The 23,274-nt window shown below is 30.9% G+C and overlaps 3 protein-coding genes across 9 annotated transcripts in view; all 3 read right to left on the reverse strand.

The window, feature by feature from the left end:
- Positions 1–6,684, reverse strand: part of wun (wunen) — a 30,106-nt gene extending 23,422 nt beyond the window's left edge. For all 4 annotated transcript variants that reach the window (XM_012292801.2, XM_076540126.1, XM_012292804.2 and 1 more), the window contains exon 1: positions 6,351–6,684. In XM_012292801.2, the coding sequence (XP_012148191.1) occupies positions 6,351–6,414 (64 nt within the window). In that variant the 5' untranslated portion in view covers positions 6,415–6,684. The remainder of the gene's footprint in view (positions 1–6,350) is intronic.
- A 1,950-nt stretch (positions 6,685–8,634) lies between these two features.
- On the reverse strand, positions 8,635–17,949 carry raptor (regulatory associated protein of MTOR complex 1). Of its 2 annotated transcripts, XM_076540102.1 has the most exons (23): positions 17,577–17,949; positions 17,371–17,473; positions 16,475–16,716; positions 16,251–16,397; positions 15,997–16,181; positions 15,865–15,924; positions 15,495–15,595; positions 15,299–15,432; positions 14,845–15,228; positions 14,687–14,761; positions 14,330–14,587; positions 14,107–14,250; positions 13,759–14,014; positions 13,621–13,662; positions 13,300–13,445; positions 13,099–13,196; positions 12,926–13,034; positions 12,679–12,845; positions 12,427–12,597; positions 12,105–12,346; positions 11,694–11,852; positions 11,310–11,592; positions 8,635–11,195 (listed from the first exon to the last, which is right to left on the reverse strand). In XM_076540102.1, exons 1-23 carry the CDS (start codon positions 17,733–17,735, stop codon positions 11,000–11,002), a joined length of 3,861 nt encoding a protein of 1,286 aa, XP_076396217.1. In that variant the 5' UTR covers positions 17,736–17,949; the 3' UTR covers positions 8,635–10,999. The 2 variants fall into 2 exon arrangements, with proteins under 2 accessions (XP_076396217.1, XP_076396218.1); XM_076540103.1 differs by lacking the exon at positions 14,107–14,250.
- A 137-nt stretch (positions 17,950–18,086) lies between these two features.
- LOC100879796 (uncharacterized) lies at positions 18,087–22,164 on the reverse strand. Of its 3 annotated transcripts, XR_001096982.2 has the most exons (8): positions 21,978–22,164; positions 21,686–21,843; positions 20,893–21,046; positions 20,227–20,829; positions 19,855–20,145; positions 19,538–19,773; positions 19,096–19,210; positions 18,087–18,987 (listed from the first exon to the last, which is right to left on the reverse strand). XR_001096982.2 is itself a non-coding variant. In XM_012292799.2 (7 exons), the coding sequence occupies exons 1-7, from the start codon at positions 22,030–22,032 to the stop codon at positions 19,172–19,174; spliced, it is 1,536 nt and encodes a 511-aa protein (XP_012148189.1). In that variant the 5' UTR covers positions 22,033–22,164; the 3' UTR covers positions 18,087–19,171. The 3 variants fall into 3 exon arrangements, 2 of the variants coding, with proteins under 2 accessions (XP_012148189.1, XP_012148190.1); XM_012292799.2 differs by having other exon boundaries at positions 18,087–19,210; XM_012292800.2 differs by having other exon boundaries at positions 18,087–19,210; positions 19,499–19,773.
- Between the last annotated feature and the right edge of the window lie 1,110 nt (positions 22,165–23,274).

Here is a 23,274-nt window from a genome sequence, read left to right on the forward strand (position 1 = left end):
CTTTATTCTAATCTAACTCTAACCTATTACTACCTTAACTAAACTATTATCTAACTTTAATAATTTTAACGTAATCCTAATATTCTTAACCTAACTATAACAAAAGCTTAACGATTTTAACTTAATTATATTCTAAGCTCAATATAATCACACTTATCCTTATCTTAATTTAACTCTAACCTAACACTAGCAACTTTAATCTAACTATAATAACTTAACCCTAACTCTAACTAAATCCTAATGTAGTCATATTTTAATTCTTAACTTTATTCTAATTCTCCTTTAAACATAACCTTACCCTAACCTAACCCTAACTGAAACTGCGTTAAGATCTCCACATTACTCGGAAATGGTAACTGATAGCATATTAAAAATGACTGATATGACCTAATGTTAAACTAAGCTAGCCTACTTAAACCTATCTTATCTGCTCATTAGATAATTATGTGAGCAAATTTAAATGAGACACCCTGTATATTCGTTCTAACGGGTTTCCATGCAACGAGCTTCGCATTGCTCCATGAGCCATACTCCTTTCGCTCCAACATTTCGCGATTTGCACGCTAACGCTTCTTATTACTCAACGCTCATCCTTTTGTCCCACCCTAGTGTTTATGCATCACTAACAACAAGGTGTGCCGTTATGCAAATGACGTATGTATACCTACGTGATCTGTCACGAAAATTGTAAAATTACATTTACAGTTTGTTTCACGAGAAAGTACAGAAAATTCTCGGTATAAGCGAATCTTTCGGGTCTGAAAGGTTTGGCTTAAATCACGTAGGTTTGACACTGATTGAAACTTGCCGAACGTAGAAAAATACAGTACGCGAATAACCGAATGTAAACAAACAGGAACACTTTGATGGAACAATCCCAATGAGAGAATAAAACATCGTTATTTTTTACTTTTTCGCTATAAAATTCTTTCGAACGTATTTACAACATTTTCCTGATTAAAATGGGACCAAACACGACGTAACTTGGAACATATTTACTTGCAATTTCAAGCGTTTCGATTATCGACGGTTTACCATAGTAAGATTCGCGGTACACGGGCGAATAATGACACATCGGGTAACTTCGTTTCTCTTCGGTGATATTCGGATAATCACGTGATATCTCTAACAGTTGAAATCGTAGACTTCTAGAGCCGAAATACTTAAATGTGGTCGAGAAGGATGGTAGAGACTACAGTAAAATGTCGAAACAAGCGAATATTTTGGGTCTGAAGTTTCGCTTATATCGTGCAGCTTGTACATTGATTCAATGTTATCGAACATAGAAAAGAACAACCAGTGAAAACAACGTCGAACGACCGATATAAACAGTAACATATTGATAGGAAAATCCTGATGCAAGAATAAAACTTTTCTATTTTTGGCTATTTCGTTATGAAATTCTTTCCAACATGTTTTTAACATTTTCCGGATTAAAATGAGATAAATTACAACATAATTAGAAACATATTTATTTATAATTCCAGGCGTTTTGCATATGTCAATGACTTAAAGTTATTACAAATAAATAATTTTCAGATTACGTTATGTTTGATCTTAACCAGGAAAACATCACAAATTAGTTGAGAAAAATTATATAAAAAGTGAGCTAAAAATAAAACAGCAACGCATCGATATTGTAAATGATAAAACAAACTTTTGACCTTTGGCGACTGCCACAATCGCAGTGTTTCTTTTTCGCTTATCTTACTGTGGGATCAAAACGTATCTTCAATTACACCAGTAAATATAGTTCAAATTATATCGTATTTGGTCTCGTTTTAATCAGAAAAATATGAAAAAATCAACTGATAAAAGTGTGATAACGAAAGATAAAAAATTACACAATTTTATATTTGCATTGGTTGACTCACGGATATACCCGAATTTGGATTGTGTTATATTTCGCAACGAGCGAGCTTCAGGGTGTGTCGATAGATCTTCAAGTGCTACTGATAATTTTTTTGCTTATGTTGAAATTTTACTGTACTGCGTGTTTCTTACAAGAAGTCTCACTGAAGGAAAAAGGATTTGATTGATCAAAATCACATCTATCAATAAAATTCATATAAAAGAGCATGTTTGTGTATACGATGTAGCCCTTTTATGCTTGTGAGGTACACGAAAAACAAAACCGGTGAAACTTTTAGGCGGTTGACCACAGCGCCATCTTTAATTATATTCATAAAATTTTGAAGTACACCTGCTCTTTAAACAGTAATTTAACATATTAATAATTCAGTTGTAAGCCCGCATGAGATAAATATAATTGCAGTTTATGATACGTATTAGACTATTTCGTGACGCACAGTTTGAGAACCACTCCCATAAAACACAATTATACGTTGTAACATGTGGTGTCACAGGTTCCGACGAAATTGTCCGCAATGCTGTACAGTGAATTGAACCTATTTGTGTGGCCTAACGAAGTTTGAAAGGGTCCGGTTATTAGGGAGAATCGTGAAGGGCACGTTTCACACCAGTTACTAACTCAAAGAGCAAATAATGGGAAGCTAAATGAACAACCAGCCCGTCAAAAGATACCGACTGAACAAGCGAATACCAGAAAAGAACACTGTATTCATTCTATTATTTAGGAATTATTTAATTAAATATTTATCGTTCAAATTGTGGGTACATAAGTAAACTTTATAGACGAATATGTGTATTGAATAAATTCTATGGTTAATATATAGAATGGGGGATCACAGTTTTTAAGTTGTAATTTCTAATAATTATTCGGTTATAGTATATCTTCTAAAATATTAAAAATAAAAAATTACAAATTTTAGAAAGTATGTTTCAAAAATTTTAAGATTCTAGGGACCAAAAGTTACAAATTTCCAAGATCTGAAAATTTCAAAATCTTCAGAAGTTAAAATCTTAAACCTCACAATCCTAAAATCTTAAAATCTCAAAATCCTAGTCTTAAAATTTTAAATCTGAAAATCCTAAAATTTTTAAATCATAAATCTCAAAATCCTGAATCCAAAATTCAAAAAAAGAAAAAAAAACAATAAGGATTCAAGGTTTCAAAACCCAAAAAATTCAAAATTTTTAAATTTCAAAACTACAGAGTTCAATAGTTAAAAAATCTCTAAAATTAAAATTCCAAAGTTAATAAATTCTAAAGTCCCAAAATTTTAATTATTAAGTAAGAACACAAAATTTCAAAACTAAATTTTCAAGTATAAAAATTAAGAAGTTTAATAGTTCAAAACTCACAAAATTTTTCTATCAAAAATTGCAAAATTCCAAGGTCTAGTATCTTTGAAAGTAATGACTCTTGTACTCATCTCATTAATATTTCATTTGTTTTGATAAGTGTTACATGTGTATATTTGTAGTTTGACCCTGTTTTTTTGACACGCCATGAAATAATAGACTCTAGACTTCTGTGAACAGCATAGAACGATGTTAAAGCTCAAGGCTGACCTTTTGAAATATTTCAGCGAATTTGCATACATTGCGATTGTTTTTAAAAATAGTGAAATTTTTGACGTAACTATTTTAACATTGACGACAGTGCAACTGTATGTTAATCATTCAATTAAAACAATAGTCATGGATGATTAACCGTGACACATAGAGTATATCTAGTATAATAATCAACCGAAGAACTATGAATAATAGAATAATCAACCAGAACGATAGTCGAGTGACAAAACGATACCTAATTTTCTTATCTAGATCGAGTTTTTTATAATTCTCTGAATCTCATTATTTCCTAATAAAACACTGATACGTTAAGAATTTAATCCGGTACATACGCGAACAAAAGCCTAATTACATTTTTTATATTAATCTGATAAAACGTAATACTCAATTTCCGATGTGGATAAATAAATATTCTAAATGATAAGATATTTTAAATGATATTCTAAATGACAAATGCATTAATGAAAAAAAAATTATAAACCTTAGATGATTTAATTAATAATAAAAATATAAATTGAAATATTTACGTGTCAATTAATATTTGTAACTGAACGTATTTGTACAACTATATACAAATATTGAACAAACTATCACAATGTACACTACGATGTAATAGAAATCTATTGTAAATAAAATAACCTATTACATCACGCTTGCAGAATAACACAATTTTGATAAGACAAAGATGGCGATGTCACGTTTCGGCTATAAAACTAAGTCGATAACCAGACACCTATAAGAAAATTGCAAACAGTTAATCTTGTTCGTGCGTTGAACTTGAAAATAAACGTGACAAAGATTGACCAGGAATAAATAGGCATACACGTACAACTTTTGACGTAATCGTACGTCCTCGACCTACTTTTCCTTACGAATAACACATATTCTTGCGTTATCTGTTCCTCATCTACGTTTACAATTCTCCATTCTCTTTAGAAACGTTTCTCTTTTACTAGTTACATATATTATGTACTTCTGCTCCCGATCATTGAACATTATCTGTAAAAGCCATACCATCAATAACACCATTATAGTCTCAATGAAAGTAAGTACATTCGTGCAAACAAAATATGTGCTTATGCACTGTGTATGTTAATATAGAAGCAAACATGGCGGCCATTTAAAAAAATTAGATGGATAACATATTAGACAAGTTATAATTAAACTTAACTTATTAAATTATATTTATCTATAAGACATAGAAAATCTATTTAAGATCCTAACACTTGTTTCTACATAAAGCGATAAAAATGAAAAGTGTGGTGTTATATCGATATGTCAAGGTTAAGTTAGATTAGCATAAAGTTAGATCGAGGATTGGTTAAGTCAGTGTGTAATTAGTGAGACTAGTCGGTGTAAGATTCAGTTGTAGCTAAAACCGATCATAGTTAGATTAGGTCATAGCTACGTTTTAGGTTAGATGCAATCATAGGTACGTTAGGTCGTTCTAGGTTAGATTACTGTTAAATTCAGGTTAGGTTAGGCAGATTTGCATCAGTGTTGTCAAACGCAGCACCGGTTTTTCATAATTTTAAAATGGCTGTATATCTCAATAAAATATATAGCTACATAATTGTATATTTACCTATAATAATCTATAGTTACAAATTTTATTGGAACCTTCTGTACAACCATATTACATTTCTACGAAGTTGTTGTTGCGTTTGAAATTTATAATTGTATATCTGCGCTGATTTATAACCATTAGTTTCCAATGAAAACAAGTTAATTAATCAATTAACTCAAAATTAATAAATAATTAATCAACGTAATCTCGGCTGATAAAAACTTATCTTCCTGTTCTCGATATTAAGTTACGCTTGGCGGCTGCAACACCGGTAATACGATTAATATCTCCATAAAAAACAGATACGATTTCTTGTAATTCATATGAATTAGAAGTAGAAAAAAATATCAGATAACTGCAGCGCACTATGTGGTCCGTTAAATGAAACTGTGTCGCCACTGCTCATTGTCCAATTAAATCGATCGCACCAAAGAGTGCTTCTATCGTCAAACATTGGGAAATCAAAATACTTATTAAATGAAACCTCATTCGATAAACAGTGATTACGGTCGAACAGAATTTACCCTACAAACTCGTGTGTACACAAAGTTCGGTTTGAGTAGGATAATTTCGATTCTCGAATGCACTGGAACGTCGATCTATCGTTTTTCGAAGAGACCTACTGAACCAAAGGATAAACGATATGTCTGAAAGAGCGATTATTCGAGACAATCGATCGAGGTTCCACTGTATATCTGTGAAAACCATTGGCGTCACTGTGCAGGGACCGAGGGGCTTGATCCCCCTAGAATGTAGATTAACCCCCCATAAAATGTACACAACCCTTCACTATCAATAGTATTTGAATCAGTTTCTTTACTCAGTCAGAAATGATTAAAAGTAGTAAACAAATACTCGTTTAATCATAATAGAAAAGTAGATATTAAAACAAATAAAGATTTTATATTCAAAGTTGGAACATAAATGTCACAGTTACTTTAAGATAGAATAGACTCATCTGTGTATACAAGTAACGTTTCGAGCGAAAGTAACGTAAAATGAAAAATTGCACTTTTACACGAATTTTAATGAAACACAATACCCAATCGAATAAATTATTGAAATACGAAACCGTGCATGCGCAATAACAGGGCACGAAACCTTAATGTTATCCTGTACGACACAAGCGGTTGCTAATTTAAAGGTTAGTTCGCTTAAACATCAAACAGACCGCGTGCGGCGCCTCGACTGTCAATCTGACAGCCGCTCGATATAACATAATCATCGTTCATCGTACCCTTCTACCGTGAATACAAAGGAATCTCCCGAGCCAGTCCTATATACAACTTGCTGCGAACCGCGGGGACATTTATGGACTACTCGTGTAAACTTATAATTCACTTACCAATCAACATGCACACGATATCTATGATCATCTTCCGTAGAATCAATTTCGACGAGCGATCCATGGCGATTCGAATCACGACTGTTGTTTTTTCTGTTTTCGTGCTTCGTCGAACTCACGTTCAACAGAGGAATGATCGATGATCGGCGAGTGCACAAGAAGGAACACACGAAAGTGTCGTTGTCATGTAGAATAACTGGGACAAAGACTGTCCTGACGAACAGTTCGAAATAGATCGAACAAGGTTTAACCGATACTCGCGAGTCTACCTATAAAAAGGTTCTATACGCGACCATCTCGCTCGAGATCCGAGCGACGACTGCGGCTGCGCCTCGTTCTGCTGCCCCATCCACGCATACGACGCACGTGCCTTGACCGGCCTGAATCACAGTTCGTAGTTTAATAATGGGTGCTCATTCTAACATGAAATAAACATGAAATCACATCTCCCTACATATGGTATTTATGAATGAATGCTCATAAGTGACGTGGGTGGTTCTGGAACGAGGACAGGGTATAAGAAAATCATACATGATATGGACAATTTCAAAATTTACACTATCTTGACATTTTCAGAATTTTAAATATAGAAACTTTCTACCCGAGTTTAGCACCTTTCGAGTTTCCAAATTAGCAACTTCCAATTTTTTATTTTAACAACTTTCAAATTTAGGAATTTCAAACTTTAGGAATTTAAAAATTTGGTACATTGCCAACCTCCAAGTCACTGCAGAAGTTTGAAAGGTGATATAATTTATAATTTCCGAATTTAAAAATTTGACACCTGGTATCAATTTTAAAATGTCAATTTGAAATTAGAAAATTCAGAAATTTAAAAAAAGTTATTAAATTAAATTTGGTGATGCAGAAGCTCGAAAATTTAAAAATCTGATCATTCAAAGATTTGGAAGTTTAAAACCTCTAAATTTGGTAGTCTTTTCGCAATTTAGAAATTTAAAATACCATAGATAAAACGAGTAATTAAAGGATTATATTGATGTCTTTCCACAACTTTCTATACTTATGCGCTGATTCACGCATATTTCAAAATTGCCGGAGGATACAGAATTTCAAATGTCACGAAATAAGGTCATTACCCCTAAGCTATTCTTATCTGACAACACTGGTTACTAATGCGCGCAACAGGTCATGGAGATGGTCGAAATCTAAGGCGAAAAAAAAGATAAGATTACGAAAAAAATATGGAAGTAAGGGTAAATATTGTTTAAAGGGCGCATGCACGTATTATAGCTTCCTTTTAGTGCCGTCATAAAGCAAACTGTGCATACCTGAATGCACCTTTCAAATATTTGCACGAGGAACCCGCAGGTAATCATCGTTCAGAACCGCACGATGCGAATTAATAGCAGCCAGTTCTAATTGATGACGGCGAATTCTGGTAATTTTTCTTGGAATGCTATTGGTATCCCAAGTATGAAGCGTGTTGTATCACTGTCTATATAGAAAATGAGAATTATTGACTATTACTTCTGATTCATCAATTTAGTACGTCAGTGATTGAAATACGTATGATGAATCTCAGTTACAAGCGAATTAAATGGATAATAGGAAACATTCGATAATAGTTATAATAAATTGTGATTTATAACTTACTGTTTCGTAAATGTCATTAAATGTCATTATTAGAAAATAGCTGATTGCGTCTTCGTTATTCATTAATACACTATTATGGAGTTTGCTACTAGTTTAATATTACTAGTGTGATATAAATGAACGACTAATAAAAGAAAAGATTTATGTTCATATATAGTATTATCCCTTTACTATGTTTAAATTATACCTCCCAGATGTTATGTCTTTTATTAATCAATAACAAGAAACACGTGCTCCAAACTTAATCTCTCGATAATGTAATAGAATGTCGATTAACTAACTGTGCATACGAATTACATTTATATTTTGGTAACAATTTAAGTCCCCATCAAATTTTAAACGAGAAAGAAAGTATGTTTTTACTTGTAAAGAGATGGTAGAAAAAGTGAAATAAATAAATAAAATAAACTAAAGAACTAAAATAAACTAAATGAAAATAGGAATAAATAAAAAACTAAAAGATCAGTAAATATGAATGCTGGCGTCAAAATCGTTGTCAATACGCTTGCGCGTCATTTGGTTATCGCGCATGCGTGGTTGAATTAAAAATAATTCGAATCTCGATTCGAATTGCTTTTGCACGTTACTTCAAAAAAAAAAAGAAAAAAAAACACTATATACGTTATGTTTTACATGTATAACAAATGAAACAGAAGTATCAACATTTAAGTATTTTTTAGAGATCGATTATTTATTTTACGATAAACTTTATTCAATCACGCAATGTGGCTGACTTTAGGTTTTCCATCACCATACATTTTTTACTATACACCATTTATATGTATACACGGTGGGTAAAATATACGAACAGAGGAAAGACAAATCAGGGCGAATATATTTGATAATTTGTAGACTTCGGAATTTGTAATCCGAGAGTGTCCAAATTTGAAAGTTTGGCGTTTGTGACATAAGAGCGTATAAATGTTGGCTAGGTACGAAGATTAAATTACAGAACAATCGATTTGTTTTTACATGGAACAATTTTAACCTAACTATAGAAAACCTAGAAAGCAGATTTGTTTTACTTTTAGTGATCTAAAATATTAATGTAAATTATGTATAAATTAATTTAACATTCGGATAACGTGGTTGAATCTTATTTATTGTAAATTAATCATACTAACAAGTACAGTATAAAGTAATGCATCAGATCCACTCTTAAACTATTCAATATTGAAATTTCTGATGACTATTCACATAAAAAGAAATGATAACATTACTATACTTACTATGTACAAAAATGGTTTTAGGCATTTACATTTTTAACAATTAATGCTATTATTAAGTACATTTTATAGCTCCTCTGAAATTACTATTAAATCCTACACATAAACAGACTCAAAAGCCTATCATCAAAGTGTTTGATATAATCATGAAAACATATTAATCATGAAAATTTGTAATATTATGTCAATATACTACTTAAAATTAATTTATACTTTTTACAGGAATAAATATGCCTTTTACTAGCAATTAAATATATTTTAAATGTATATATAAGCTTCTGTATATATGAACAAAAACATTCTACGTATCATTCTACTTGTATTGTACAATTAGAACTTTTTACAACTTTTTTATAACTTTGGCAAATAAAAACGCTCTTTTTCCGTAATTACATATTAATATTAACGTTTGAAGCATGTAGTGCGAAAATTCTACTTTTATACATATCCAACTATAATAAATCATTTCAAATGTCAATGCCAATAAAAAATTAAGTAATTTGAGGAAATAGATATATCTGCTTACAATGATTCTTCTAGTACTGTATTTAATAGTCTATATATAATTGTATGTACAGCATTATTGTTTAATTTGATACCTATTTTCTTTTCTGTTTATAATTTATATAATTTAATTTCCGTTTGTGTTATTAATATACATAAAGTATATTAATGCATAATACATGATATATGACATGAAATATATGAAATGTAATTGCTTCATTTTTGTGTACATTCACGATTTTCTTTCAATTTAAATAGCAATAAACAATTACATTAATAATAAATGATCATAGTAGCAACATACACATATCACCATATGATTATTTTACTTGCAGGGATGTGTATAACATTAATACCATTTCAAACATTGTAATTACACAATGATAAATACCTAATATTCAATATTTAAATAATGATGTATAATCTGTCCTATAATTGTAACCAAAATTTAATAAAGTTATAAATAAAAATATACAGCAGGCTGTTTACAAAATTATTAATAAAATTAATATAGAAATAATATACTTAGTTTAGATACAATCTTAAAAATCACTTATTTATATATTTTATTATTTATAACCTATCTAATGAATTATTGCACTGTCATAAATTAAAATTATAAAAAATCCTTCAATGTTTAAAATCGAAAATTCCTTTCTTTGTTTAAAAAATGAATGAGAGTATTAGGAGATAAATATAATTAATGAAAGAAATTATTGATTATGTGTAAAAAAAAGGAATTATATATTCGATCACCACAATTGAAGTAATATGTAATTAGTGTACTTAATTGAATCTAATTTTACATGGCACAATAATTAATAATATTTTCTTGCGCATGTACAAGCTCCGTTAAATATTCATTAAACATTTATACATGCACCCATATCCTATTCGTTGCATCACATTTGCATATTTTATGCATTACTATTTATAAGAACATAGATTTTCAACTGCGTTTTTAAAAAAATTGCATTTTTGTGTACGCGTATTTCCTGTTTCATTTTCTTTGGTCGTCTAAACAGACTTTGGTTACTTTATCCATACGTTGCACAATCGCAAACCTATTATTAGTTTCATACGATGAAACTAATACCAAAAAACATCCTTTGTACAAGGAAAACGCAGTAGAAAAACATAAATACGTAATTGGAAATATTAGAAGTCATATTCCGATATTTAAAATCAACTCGAATATTTCTATCTTGGAGTTTCTTTTGTTCGCTACTAATGCTAAGGATATCAAGTACCATGAATTTATAAATATTTTCGAAAACAATTTTACTGCAATTCCATCTCTATTAGTCATCTCCTTGGTTCAGATGCATATGCAGTAATGGTACTGTCAACGCATCCAGCTGCTAGAATCACACGATAGGGGTGAAAATTTAAACAACTTACAGGACTAATACGGGTAGCCATAAATCCTTCGTGGAATTTTATGGTATTTAGATGTTGACCCATAGTGTTATAAATACTTATACAATGATTTGTTGACCCACTGAAACATGAATTAGTAACTTTAGACTTTAGAATTACTTCAAATAAAAATGTATGCTATTTCTTTTTATTTCAATAACATACTAGTGAAATTTACTTAACTTATAAAACTTACCATGCAAAAATATCTGCCATTTCATGCGCTGCCAATGCCGTTATACCTTGCGTTATTTGCACCGTGCTTATAGAAGAATTTTTCCTAAGATCAAATATTCTAATATCTCCTGAAGATGATCCGGTAAACAATTGTGGTGCAGATCTGTCAAATTTCCTGAGAGATGTACTTAATACCCATGCTGTATGCTCTCTCCAAATCATGACTCTTGATTCTAATGGAGGTAATCTTCTATCGAATAAGCGAACAGAACCATCTCCGCAACCTACTGCCATCATTACACCTGCATACAATAATAAACACAACATTTTATAATATATATAAAAGTATAATTAATTTGGTATTATCAACTTGATTTATATGAATACGAAACAAAGAGCTAACCTGTACCGTCAACATCAATGCACGTAGCACAACAATCAGCACCTGTCGGTATATCTTGTTTTTTCAATTCAGTCTCTGCGTCCCATAGTCTAACAAACCGCACATCACCTGTTACTGCTAATGTAAGGGATCTCTGTTCCCATTTTGTAACTAATCCAGCTGTTGTAAGAAACCATATTGATTAAATTATAGAAAACAATTCTGATGCAATGGTGTTTCACTACATGGTTTTAAACTGAACTGTAGGGGGGGGGGGGGGGGGGGGCAAATGAAAGGGGACTTATGTAATAACTGATAATGTCATTTAGTTAATTGTGTATCTCCCGATTCCTAAACCTCTATATTGTAGGGAGTTATATTGCATAAATGCGCTGTGAGCAACGTAATTTCTTGTTTAATCAAAACACTCACCAGTCGTGGTTTTCGTTGTTGGCTGTATATCAGCCAATGCTTGCCAAGCGGTAAGTAAAACTGGATCACGATTCAACATACTACTATAATTCTTCCAAACTCTAACAGAACCATCATCAGATCCCGTCATCAATAAAGATACATCGTGAGCATTGATAAATTCCAAAGCTGTGATACGCGACATTTTATTACCGCGGCTTGCACAGTAAGTCAATTTTGCACCAGTCTGACAATCCCATACACTGTAAGTAAATAATAATTTTAATTGTTGTTTTATTACAATATTATATCACATATATAATATATGTTCAAGATGAAATACCCAAAACAATCTTTTAATGCCACAACCAGATGAGGTTCAAAAGGATGAAACATTAAAACTTCTGGAGAGTGTGGACATCTTGCATGAAACACTTGCGACTCCACTTTACTTTGTACTGATCGTAATTGTTCTTCTCTTGTTTCTCGTCTTTGTTTTTTATTTCTTAAATACCTGAATATCCAAAGTTTTACGTTTTCTTCAAAGAATTAATATAAAATTTTGATGTAAAATAATTTATCACATAATTCTTACCGCCATTCTCTTTCATAATGGGCTCTACTTTCCATATCACTCATTGATTCTATCTCATTTTCTAAACTAACAGAAGGTTGAGCAAATTGAGCACAACTCCATTCAACAAATTGCGAAGTTATCAATGGTGTTTTAATACCAGCAACTTCGTCAGCTTCTTCCGATATCTGTAATGCAGCAATGTTCAAGTAGAAAACGAAAATCTTTTAGTGCTTTTAAATGGCTATTTCAAAATAACTATTCTTACAGTATTAGGAATTGGCTTTCTTGAACGATTGTTATGCGATGGTATTCTTGAGGAACGCAATAAATCTGACCCAGAATTTACTGTCGGCGGAGATTCTCCTTTGCTATTGCTTCAATGTACAGATATAAATCATTAGAAACGTTATACACAAAAATATTCAAATAATAACTAACCTTAAGTATGTAGTGCGATTTGAAGGTGAAGGTGGAAGAGATAATGATGAAGATATTTTTGTTTCAATTACTTCTTTGGGCGCAGATGATTCTTTAACCTACGATAAAAAATATTATCTATACCATAGAAACGAAATCTTCAATAGAACACGATAAAAAGAACGTATGAGTATTTAAATATTATTAACAAATTATATTTACCTGATTTCGAATATGATTAGTGACCTTTTGTGACATTGTGGCAACCGCGGGATGAGGATCATTGTCAAGATTACATAATCCATGCCATAATTTCATGTATATGCTACCATAAGAAAGGCTTGGTAGATTTCCAAGAGAGCTGTGCCCTAAAAATAATGAACCACATTTATTTACATTTTGTATTTAACGGAAAAGATGACTTGTGACGATAAGGTGCTTGTAGGCAACAGAAACAGTGATATCAGTGATATATTTAGCTTTATACAAAAATTAAGGATGAACTATGTACGAACATGCAATGGAATTTCCAATCATTATTACCAAGTGACTCGCAAGGTTTCCTCACGAACTCCCAATTATTTCCTGGTACACGAATGAAACAATACAAGGAGCTGTTATCCAAACATCCGACAACGGAGCTAGTAACGCTAACTGGATGCAACATATTTTATCACTTACCTAAACTACTAATGGAGGACGACGATGACACTCTTTTGATACGATCTTGAGTGAACCCATCTGTACTGTCCACACTATAGGTGTTGTTAGGAGAAAGCATCTTTAATCTGTCTCTAGAACTAATACGCCTCATTCCACTAAATGGTGATAACGTTTCCACTACGAGATCTTTTCGGCTATTTTCTTCGGCCAAAGCTAAAGTGACAAACGAATTTTCAAAATGCAAAACCATCCATTGAAGTGCTACTACTAATTCCTGTAAAATAAATCATATATTGTTTGCGTTAGAATAAAGAGAACGTGTAAGTTTCACTGTATATCATTATACATCATAATTAACTTACATACTTTTCTAACTAAAGGGCACATGTCATGCGAAACAGTATTAATAAGTGTCATAGCAATAATTTGATCAATATTATTTGCATGTTCGCTTCGAGTTGTCACACTGTTTATAAATGTGCCCAAAGCATAAACACTAGCTGCTCGGACCTACGCAATTTGATACTTTCTTAAATGCACTATTATTTATTGTTATTAATATCGGTAAATAAAAAAAATTGGTTTGTACCTCAGGAACTGGATCTTGTAATAATGTAAATAACTTTTCATGAGCAATATCTCTAACTCCACACCACCTTGCTTTATCATAATTGTGCCAAAGTCTCGCAAGACATAAACATAGCCACTGTCTTAATAAAGCGTTTGAATCTCCAAGTTGTTCTAAGCAAATTGAAACAAGGCTACCATGGTTAGCTGCTATTTGACCTGGTCGATAATCATTTACAATACTGGCCAAAACGAATGCTGCTAACGTCCTTTGTTCACTCTGCAAGTAATAAAAATGACACCAAAATAATAAAATAAAATCACATTCAAAGAACGAAATGTTAAGCTCTTTAATCAATGACGTATCTAATTGTATTACCGGTATCGAAGTATCCTGAAGAACGGATAAAAAATATTTGTGCCCGCCATCTCGTACAAGATCTGCTTGGCATGTCTGAAATACATAAAACACTATGAATAATTAAAATATTGTATACATAAATCAAATATCTTTGAATGTTAAACGTTACAACTCACACTGTCAACTGCAAGAATTTTTGCCCAAATAAAAACGAGCAATGGGCGCAATTCTCTAGCATTACTTTGAAGTAATTTTAGGACATACGGGAAAATGCCTACGCTAAGAGCCAAGTTCACTGCCCATGGACCAAGATCAAGAAAACATCCTAATAATTCTAATGCTCTTAATCTATGAACTTGACTAAGCAACACTTGAAGTACTATTGGCAGCTGTTCTGGAGGGTTACGATTTTTAGAACCTAAGGTCAGCCATACTTGAAAGGCTGTAAGTTGCTCTTCAAAAAATGGCGAATGTACAAATTGATCTTCATTTTCAAGAATAGATGGCAACTGTGCTAAGCAAAGATCAAGTGCCAAATCCCATGCTTGCCACATAGGGTGCTAAATCAATGTAACAAATTAATATATCAATGATGAATCAATAATAAATGTAATAATAAAAAATATTCACCTGATAAGTAGGTGGTAGTTTTGGACAAGAAACTGGAGTACAGTCATATGATCGAAGTATCCGTTCAGCAAGTAAAAAATTTCGAAACAAACTAGCAACTAATAAATCTTGTCTAAATAATCTTTGGAATAAATCTGTAAATTAAACACGTTTATTACATATAATTTGTTTTATGCTATGAAATGTGGAAGTATACCTCTTGGTAAAGTGTTCCATGCGATTGTGTCAGTAATTGCTGTAAATATCCAATTAAGTTCACCCAGCATTGTTCTCCTATCAGTCAGCTGTCCTGGAATTCTGAAATTTATTTACCACAACTCCAATAGTTTATTTGCTTTGTCAAAAAAAGTATTAATTAAAGATTTATTATAAATAGAAGATAACTCGTAAGAAATAATGCACTTAAATATCTTTGTTAGATTTAAAGATGAGTTTAAATTTATAATCTAATTATTATATTTGATCTATTGAACAATGCAGCAACTTTTCCAATTTTAAATTTAACAATGATATTTAAGCAGCTTGCTTTTCATGATTCATCCTGTATATATCTTAAATATTCTTACTTGTCAATCAAATCTAATGATATTTTTGGTACCAATTTGGATGTATTTTGCATTACAAACCTAAAAATAAAGACAGACCAAATTATAATACACAGATAATTTGTTTGTAAAAAATTTAATTGTTTTTCTTACCATCGTAACGCAATTTTAATTGGAGTTGTAAGACATGATGTAAATATGTCCGCTGGTAAATCTGGATTCATAGGCAAAATCTGATTAGCTGCACATGCTGCCAATTGAATACAATTTTTATAAGATGGTGCTGTTGCACCTACAACTCCAGTGGCACGATTCTGCTGAACTGCCTGTTTTTCCATCTGTGAAGTGACATTTCCAATGTGCTTATATGTAACTTATACTTTTCACCTATACTATAATTTTGGTACCTCATATTCTTTTTCATGTTGTTCTGCAAATTGTTGAAAAGACTCCACAATAATACCTGCATTTGAACAATCATATACATAGATGCTAGGTGCACCCATCCACGTCTGCAAATCATATACAGACAAAGGAATATATTGTGTATAAGTCTGTAACAATAATTTGAAATTAAACAGAAATATTTATCAAATTACTACTTACAGTAATCAGAATATTCAGAACTAACCCTATTAAATACCCATATTTCACCATTACTGGTGGGCTTAGGAACACCATGACCATTATAATGAAACAGAACTCTTTCCTCTTTTGCATTTCGCCTTAAAGAAGTACATAACTTTTTAACTTCCTCCACAGTAGGATCTAAACTCTGTTTATAACGAGCTCGTGGTTGCCATCGCTCGTACTGCTTTTGTAAATTAGAACCTATAGTTTCTAAAGCCTTCTGTGGACTTACTGATAAAGGATCTGTAAAATAAGCAAGATTCTTCTATCAATTAGAGCAACTGTATCAATGATTCATAGTCTTCTCATATAGGCATATACCAATAGTGGAGGATTATCAAGTTATATTAAAGATTTAAAACAGTGTAAATACAATACATAGGCAAAATCATTAAGTAATTAAAAATTATACAAGAGAATATAACAATTTTATTACTGAGATAGATATCCAGCTGATCTTTTGTAAAAAGGTATATTATATAATGAATTATAATAATTAAAAACTATATTCTATAATAAATTATAAAATGCAAATCCTCTTATATTATATAGAAAAGAGTATATATCTTACTGATAGAAAAGGTATACATAGATTTAAATATCAAAATAAAGTAAACTAACTGAAGAAGTAGGTATTAATAGGTTAATATTCTTATTCATTTCATTCTCAAAAACATCCTAATTCACATAGTGCATTCCAAAGTTTTGGCTAATGTAACTAATAATAAACAAAATACGAGTGCATATTTAATTTAATAATAAATAAAGCGCCACCTAGTAGCTACCTGTAAGTATATTTACTTAGAAATTATTGTTATGCACATAACCTAAAAATCGATTATATAATGATAATTGCAATGAAAAATTATGAAAGTATAAATAAACAAGAATAAATACCGATCCAACATTCGAGACGTGCACATGGTTGCGTCTTGACAATGTCAGGTGGGTCCACGCCAACGTTTAAACATAAAACCAGAGCCACACTCACGGTTTTCATCTAACAAAAAAAATGTAGATTTAAAAAAATTATCGTATAATAGTAAATACATGAATTTAAAAAAATTAATTAATTAAGTAACAAAAAAAAAACAACAACAAACCCTTTCTTTCATTCTCCATGTCTGCGTAATACAATTTACACCTTCGATTGATGATGTGTGTCGTAGTTTACAAAATGCCATCTGCATTTTCCAATCATCCTCCTCCGTCAATTTCGAATTTTCTTCCTCGTGGCATGGTTTTGAGGCAATTACTGACATGGTACGCCCGTGACTCGAATAAAGTTTCTATTATACTTGTACAACAGATATGCTTCCGTTATTAGTAGTTCTGAACGTACGTTGAACAAGTGTAAATTGAAACTACGAACTGACAATATTCAATAAACTGCAAACGCACAAACGTGTTTCAACAGGGCACAATTTTGTAAATTTATTTCGATGGCTGCCATCTTACATTTCTAACGACGTTACCAAACTCTGGCGAATGCGTACAGTCTTCAGTTACAATAACTATATGCAGATGGTGCCACATATGAAACCGCGCGATTTTGTAATTTTTACTTTTATCCATTGATATTTCAGAAAGGAATTGAATAATGGTAAATAACATTCTTTACAAGTTTTACAAGAACATTTTATTTTTTAAATACTGCACAGTTCATTACTTTATGATTAAGTTTTCGAAATTATCATTCAATTTTGTCGTTTCAGCTACTTAGTTTAGTTAAATACGTTGTTTTAAATATTAAAAAAAACTTAATCAAATTTAATTTTATATGAAGTGGGTTATCTAACTTGACCACCTTAATTATCTTTCTTATTTGTAGAAATATGCAGAAAATTTGTTTGCAGAAATCATATTGTCTTCAAAATCAACTTGGATCTCCCAACATTTAGTTTTCAATCAACTTTTGAGAAAATTTTTTACATATTATGGTACCAAAGCCCAGTTTGATAACATGTATGTAACTTATGTGAATAAAGTTTTCTTGATAGTTCTATAAATGTCAGAAACCCATTAAAGTGATCAAGGTAGATGACATACCTTGCACACTGTACATATATATGCATACATTTAAGTGCATACAAATGCATATACATATAGAAGAATGGTTTTATACATATTTTGTCCAAATATGTTTATACATTTTCGTTTATCCACTTAATTTTTAATACTAGTAATCTATACTTACAATGTATACTGATGTATACACGTTGCGTGCTAATTAACACTTTTCTTATAACAGAGAAGTTAAGTAATTTAAAAATCACCTAATGAAAGATTAAACATAAGAAGCTGAAAATCAAACTAAAAATGTAAAACATGCGTTTTAGTTTTTAAAAAAAATTAAAATTCAAAAGACTGATATTAAAATGTTACCTCTACAAAACCTCACAAGCAATATTCCGTTGCATACTATATTCACAGCCTATGTATACAAACTTTATTTGTTCTATATACAATCTTAATCTTAATCATGAACCGTTTGGAATGAATTAATTTATATAGCTAGAATATTAGCTTTCGATTAGGATTAAATTAATTGGTGCTTAAAAATATATTGTAAAATACAATTCTAAAATCTTTCTTATAATAAACTTTACTTAGTTCTCTCACTTGTTATCTTTTCGATTTCTTGTGATTCATAGAATGACTTTGGATGATTCAATTATTCTTTTTCCCGTCTTAAACGTCATTGAATAGTTTGAGAATTACTAAGAGGCTTATAACCCTGAAATTCATTAAATCTCTATTAGTTGCATTCACTAAATACTAATTTTAAAAATAAAATATCAATATAAAACATGTAGCACACTACTAACAAAACAACTAACTACAACATACACAGATTACTAAATTTTAGGTGCAAAATCAGTTAAAGATGAGTGCACAACGATGAAGCTAAAATATGATACATGGATGTTACAAATAAAAATAACAAACAGTTAGTCATTTTTTGCAATATGTGATTAGTAGCACAAATGTTAATCACAGACTAGGTAGTTTGTACAATCTGTACTTGTTAGTGATTCATGCTGCCATAATAGGGCTGGCATACACTTATCCGTTTGCTTCCTGGTGTTATGGCATTATTGAATGAATCTCGTAATCGTTCTCTAAATGTTTTATATTCTAGCTCTGGATTATTTTGGCCAAAATCAAAGTCTGCAACTTCCACGGTAAATCTTGCTCTGCTTTGTATATAATATGCAATACCAAAAATAATGAGTACTACAGCAGCAAGTGAACAAGAAACAGGTACAACAATCACTGATAGTTGTGGCTTTGTTGTGACTGAAAATATAATAGACAGAGATGATTTAAGTTTTATCCGAAATAAAAGTTATTAGTATTATTAAAATGTACAATATGCACCTTTGTAAATATTTATTGTCAATGGATAGATTTGTTTGCTGACATCGTTATCCAGTATAATTAATATGGTGTATACACTAGGTTCCAAAAAATAATGAATGATGGAAAAATTACAAGAATAAAGGGGAGTTCCATTGTCACACGTTTCATTTCCAGTAACATTATACTTTCCTCTATGAAAATAAAGGCACTTTTGGAAAGGTCCAGAACCTTTGCACGTTACATTAAGAGATAACATATCCCATGGCTGAATCCAATTTGTACCTTCCACTGTTATGTTCATTATAGGTGCTACAATTTTAATTAAAAGAAAAATATATAATTATAATTAATAGGTCAAAGTTAATAAGAACTATATAATTTAGCACTCACCACGAATATCAATTTTTTTAATAAAATGGCCATATGTTTTATTAGGATCTGGAAGGATCATCGAAGAATTTGAACAAATATAAGGTAAAGAAATATTATTCACAGTAGCCATGCTGGTATTTGATGTATCAATAAACGGTATCGGAGATGTCACATTTATAATATTAGAAGTTGCATAATTATTAGGTGTGACAGTAGTTACCAACTCTGTGGTAGTAATATTTGATACTGCAATATTTGATACTGTTATATTTGATACTGTAGTATTTGGCACAGTTGCATTAGGTGAAACAGTTGATACTGGAACAGTTGTCGGAGATACAGTAGTTGTTGTTATTGGGTCATATGATGCAAGTACTAAAGCTTCCACAATATGTGATCTATCAGGAATTGTAAAATTGTAAAGAAAATAGAAATCGCTCGTTTGCCCGTAATATTTGCAGTCTATAAACCAGTAAATGGATACTGATGTGGCATTCATCAAGTAATCTAGATCTCCTTTACGTATATTTATCGTCATGTTTGTTTCAGATATAGAAGAAACATATGTATCCGCTACCGTTTTATTAGATTGGATAATTCCAATATCACCATTAAGAAACTCTAAAGAAAATACATTTCATTAAGGTAGTATATAATTAGTATATAACAAATATTTTAACTTACCAGTTACATGAAATATTGTTCGAACACTGGTGAGCTGTCTCCAAATAATTACAAAATATTTCTCAACAACTACTTCGACTGCATATGTGCCAACAGTATAATTTTCTGGTGAAATATTTAAACTCCAATATGTTGTTGTATTTGATGTTTCTGTCTGTAGAAGTAAAAAATAAATATTTAAAAACTTATATTTAAATTTGACAAGATATTGATTTTGAGAAGTAAACAATATATTTAATAAAATAGGGAAATAAATGCAAATATGTTTCTATAATAATAAATACTTGAAGAGATCCTCAAAATAGAACAAATTATAGTAAAATTGCTTATATATGAAATATATATCATATATTATATATCAGCTTATATATCATACTCAATACCAAGTGAAACTATAATTGTTTTGAATATTTTGAATAAGTATGAAATGTAGATAGTAGAATTTGTCATACATTGGAAGATAAAATGAAACATATATATTAAGGAAACATTTGCTGACAAATGTAAATAACATGGATACATATAAATGCTAAAAATACCAGATGAGTACATATAGTTAAATATAATTTACAAGACTGCACAAAACAAATTAATATATTTGTATTTTGCAGGTGTGTCATACATGATGCTATGTAAGGTGAAGTCGCACAATTGTTTTTGATCATTAGTAACTAAGGAAACAAATAAGTAATTGCACATTACTTATTTAAGCAAAGTTTCATTATTTTGCAATAATGATAATGTTTAATGTTAAGTATAATGTTAATGAGCTTAGAAATAAAAAGAAACAAACCTCATATTCATGAGGAGTTAATGCATTATCTTTCCATGCATACTTAAAAGTTCCTGACGGTCTTTCTCCATCTTCAAACAAATCAGCTTTAAAAGTGATGGTTCCACCTAATACTACAGGACCATCATGAGACAATGTGACAGTATATTCAGCATTAACTGGAATACAAAAAAATGAATAATAATAATATGCATATATATTGTACACATATAAGTATGAATTAAGATAACAATAAAATCAACTGCAAAATGGAAGAAATGTCACATTACATTGAAACAGTTAATCAATTTACCTTGACAAATAAACAAAATATAGAAAAAACTCCAAAATAAATGCACCATCTGCATTCTGTAAATTAGCAGGAGGTCACATTTATTTTAACAAACTGTACTCCGTGAATTTGTTGTTAATCAACTTGCAATTAAATGCGTATCATGATGTTTCCAACTGTAACACCATTTTAGTACTAATGATTGCCAACTGTATATATTTTTGATATAATGCAATGGATAGATGGCGCGGACTAACTCTTGTTTACCTCTTTCAAAAAAAATAAATTGGCAGTAGAAATAAACATGATATAATAGAACATTTGCAATAAGTTTTTTATAAAATATTGCAAAATTCAAGATTGGTTCATCATATTCAGTGATTTTTTTATATGTTCCTTCCGGGAATATTTTTCAAGGTTCATCACACATTACTTATAGGGAATATAGGGACAAATCATATCCGTAAAGGAAGGAGTTCAAGAAAGTCGTCGATTCCTGAATATGAAATTTGTATATTTCTAAATGTTTTAATTAAAAACTCTTTAATTCTTAAATTTTGAAACTACGAAATTTCAAGTTTAGAAATTTCCAGACTCGAAAATTTGAAAGTTTACTTGGCATACATAGAATGAATGGACAGAAACTGGTCCAATGGCGAAGGAGAGTATTTGAAAATTGGCAGACATAGTATGTTCAATAAAATTAGTGATATTGATTTCGATTCCATACTTCCTCCCAGATAAGTTTTATCCACTTTATCACTTGAAAATAATTGATTGTATAAGTTGAAAATAACGCGTAAACTTTAATTCGATATCCTCTGAAGTCTTTATTTGAGCGCCAAAAAATGACAACACCTTGAAACTGATATCATGCACTTTTATTTTTATTATTTACAGTGTTTTAAATACGTTTTAGTTGCGTTAATATACAACTTATTAGCAATACAAAATATTTTAAAAGCGATAGCAAGTTGAACATTACAAATTCAAATTATTGTGCAGTAAAATAAGTTTGAGTTTTGAGTAGCGATGTTCGCCGTTAGATGGCTATAGCATTTCAAGAGACATTAAAAGTATTGTGTTTGGGCAGAGAGGGAACAAGGAATACTTTTTTAACGAATAGCTTTTATTAATAATGACTTTAACAACGCGTACGATAAAACGAGAATGACGCCAATACATGGCTGAGAGGGAAGAAACGGTAGAAAACAAAAGACAGTCGAATTCTCGCGCGGTTTTCGCTCGGCACCGTTCGGGCGTCCCGGCAGCCTTCGTGACCGCGTCGTGGGATTACTTCCCCAATTGCGTATATAAC

The sequence above is a fragment of the Megachile rotundata genome, chromosome 15 (assembly GCF_050947335.1).
Source record: "Megachile rotundata isolate GNS110a chromosome 15, iyMegRotu1, whole genome shotgun sequence".
Taxonomy (NCBI): domain Eukaryota; kingdom Metazoa; phylum Arthropoda; class Insecta; order Hymenoptera; family Megachilidae; genus Megachile; species Megachile rotundata.

Bases quoted from the DNA above. Each gene is read 5' to 3' on its own strand.
- raptor (XM_076540102.1), bottom strand. From the start codon at position 17,735: ATGTCAGTAATTGCCTCAAAACCATGCCACGAGGAAGAAAATTCGAAA. The intron at 15,596-15,864 runs GTAAGAATATTT...AATAAATTTCAG, and splicing joins TCATTAGATTTGATTGACAA to AATTCCAGGACAGCTGACTG. The intron at 12,347-12,426 runs GTATTTCATCTT...ATTTACTTACAG, and splicing joins GCATTAAAAGATTGTTTTGG to TGTATGGGATTGTCAGACTG.
- LOC100879796 (XM_012292799.2), bottom strand. From the start codon at position 22,032: ATGCAGATGGTGCATTTATTTTGGAGTTTTTTCTATATTTTGTTTATT. The intron at 21,844-21,977 runs GTAAATTGATTA...TTTGTATTCCAG, and splicing joins TATTTTGTTTATTTGTCAAG to TTAATGCTGAATATACTGTC. The intron at 21,047-21,685 runs GTTTGTTTCTTT...TTACTTCTACAG, and splicing joins TAACTCCTCATGAATATGAG to ACAGAAACATCAAATACAAC.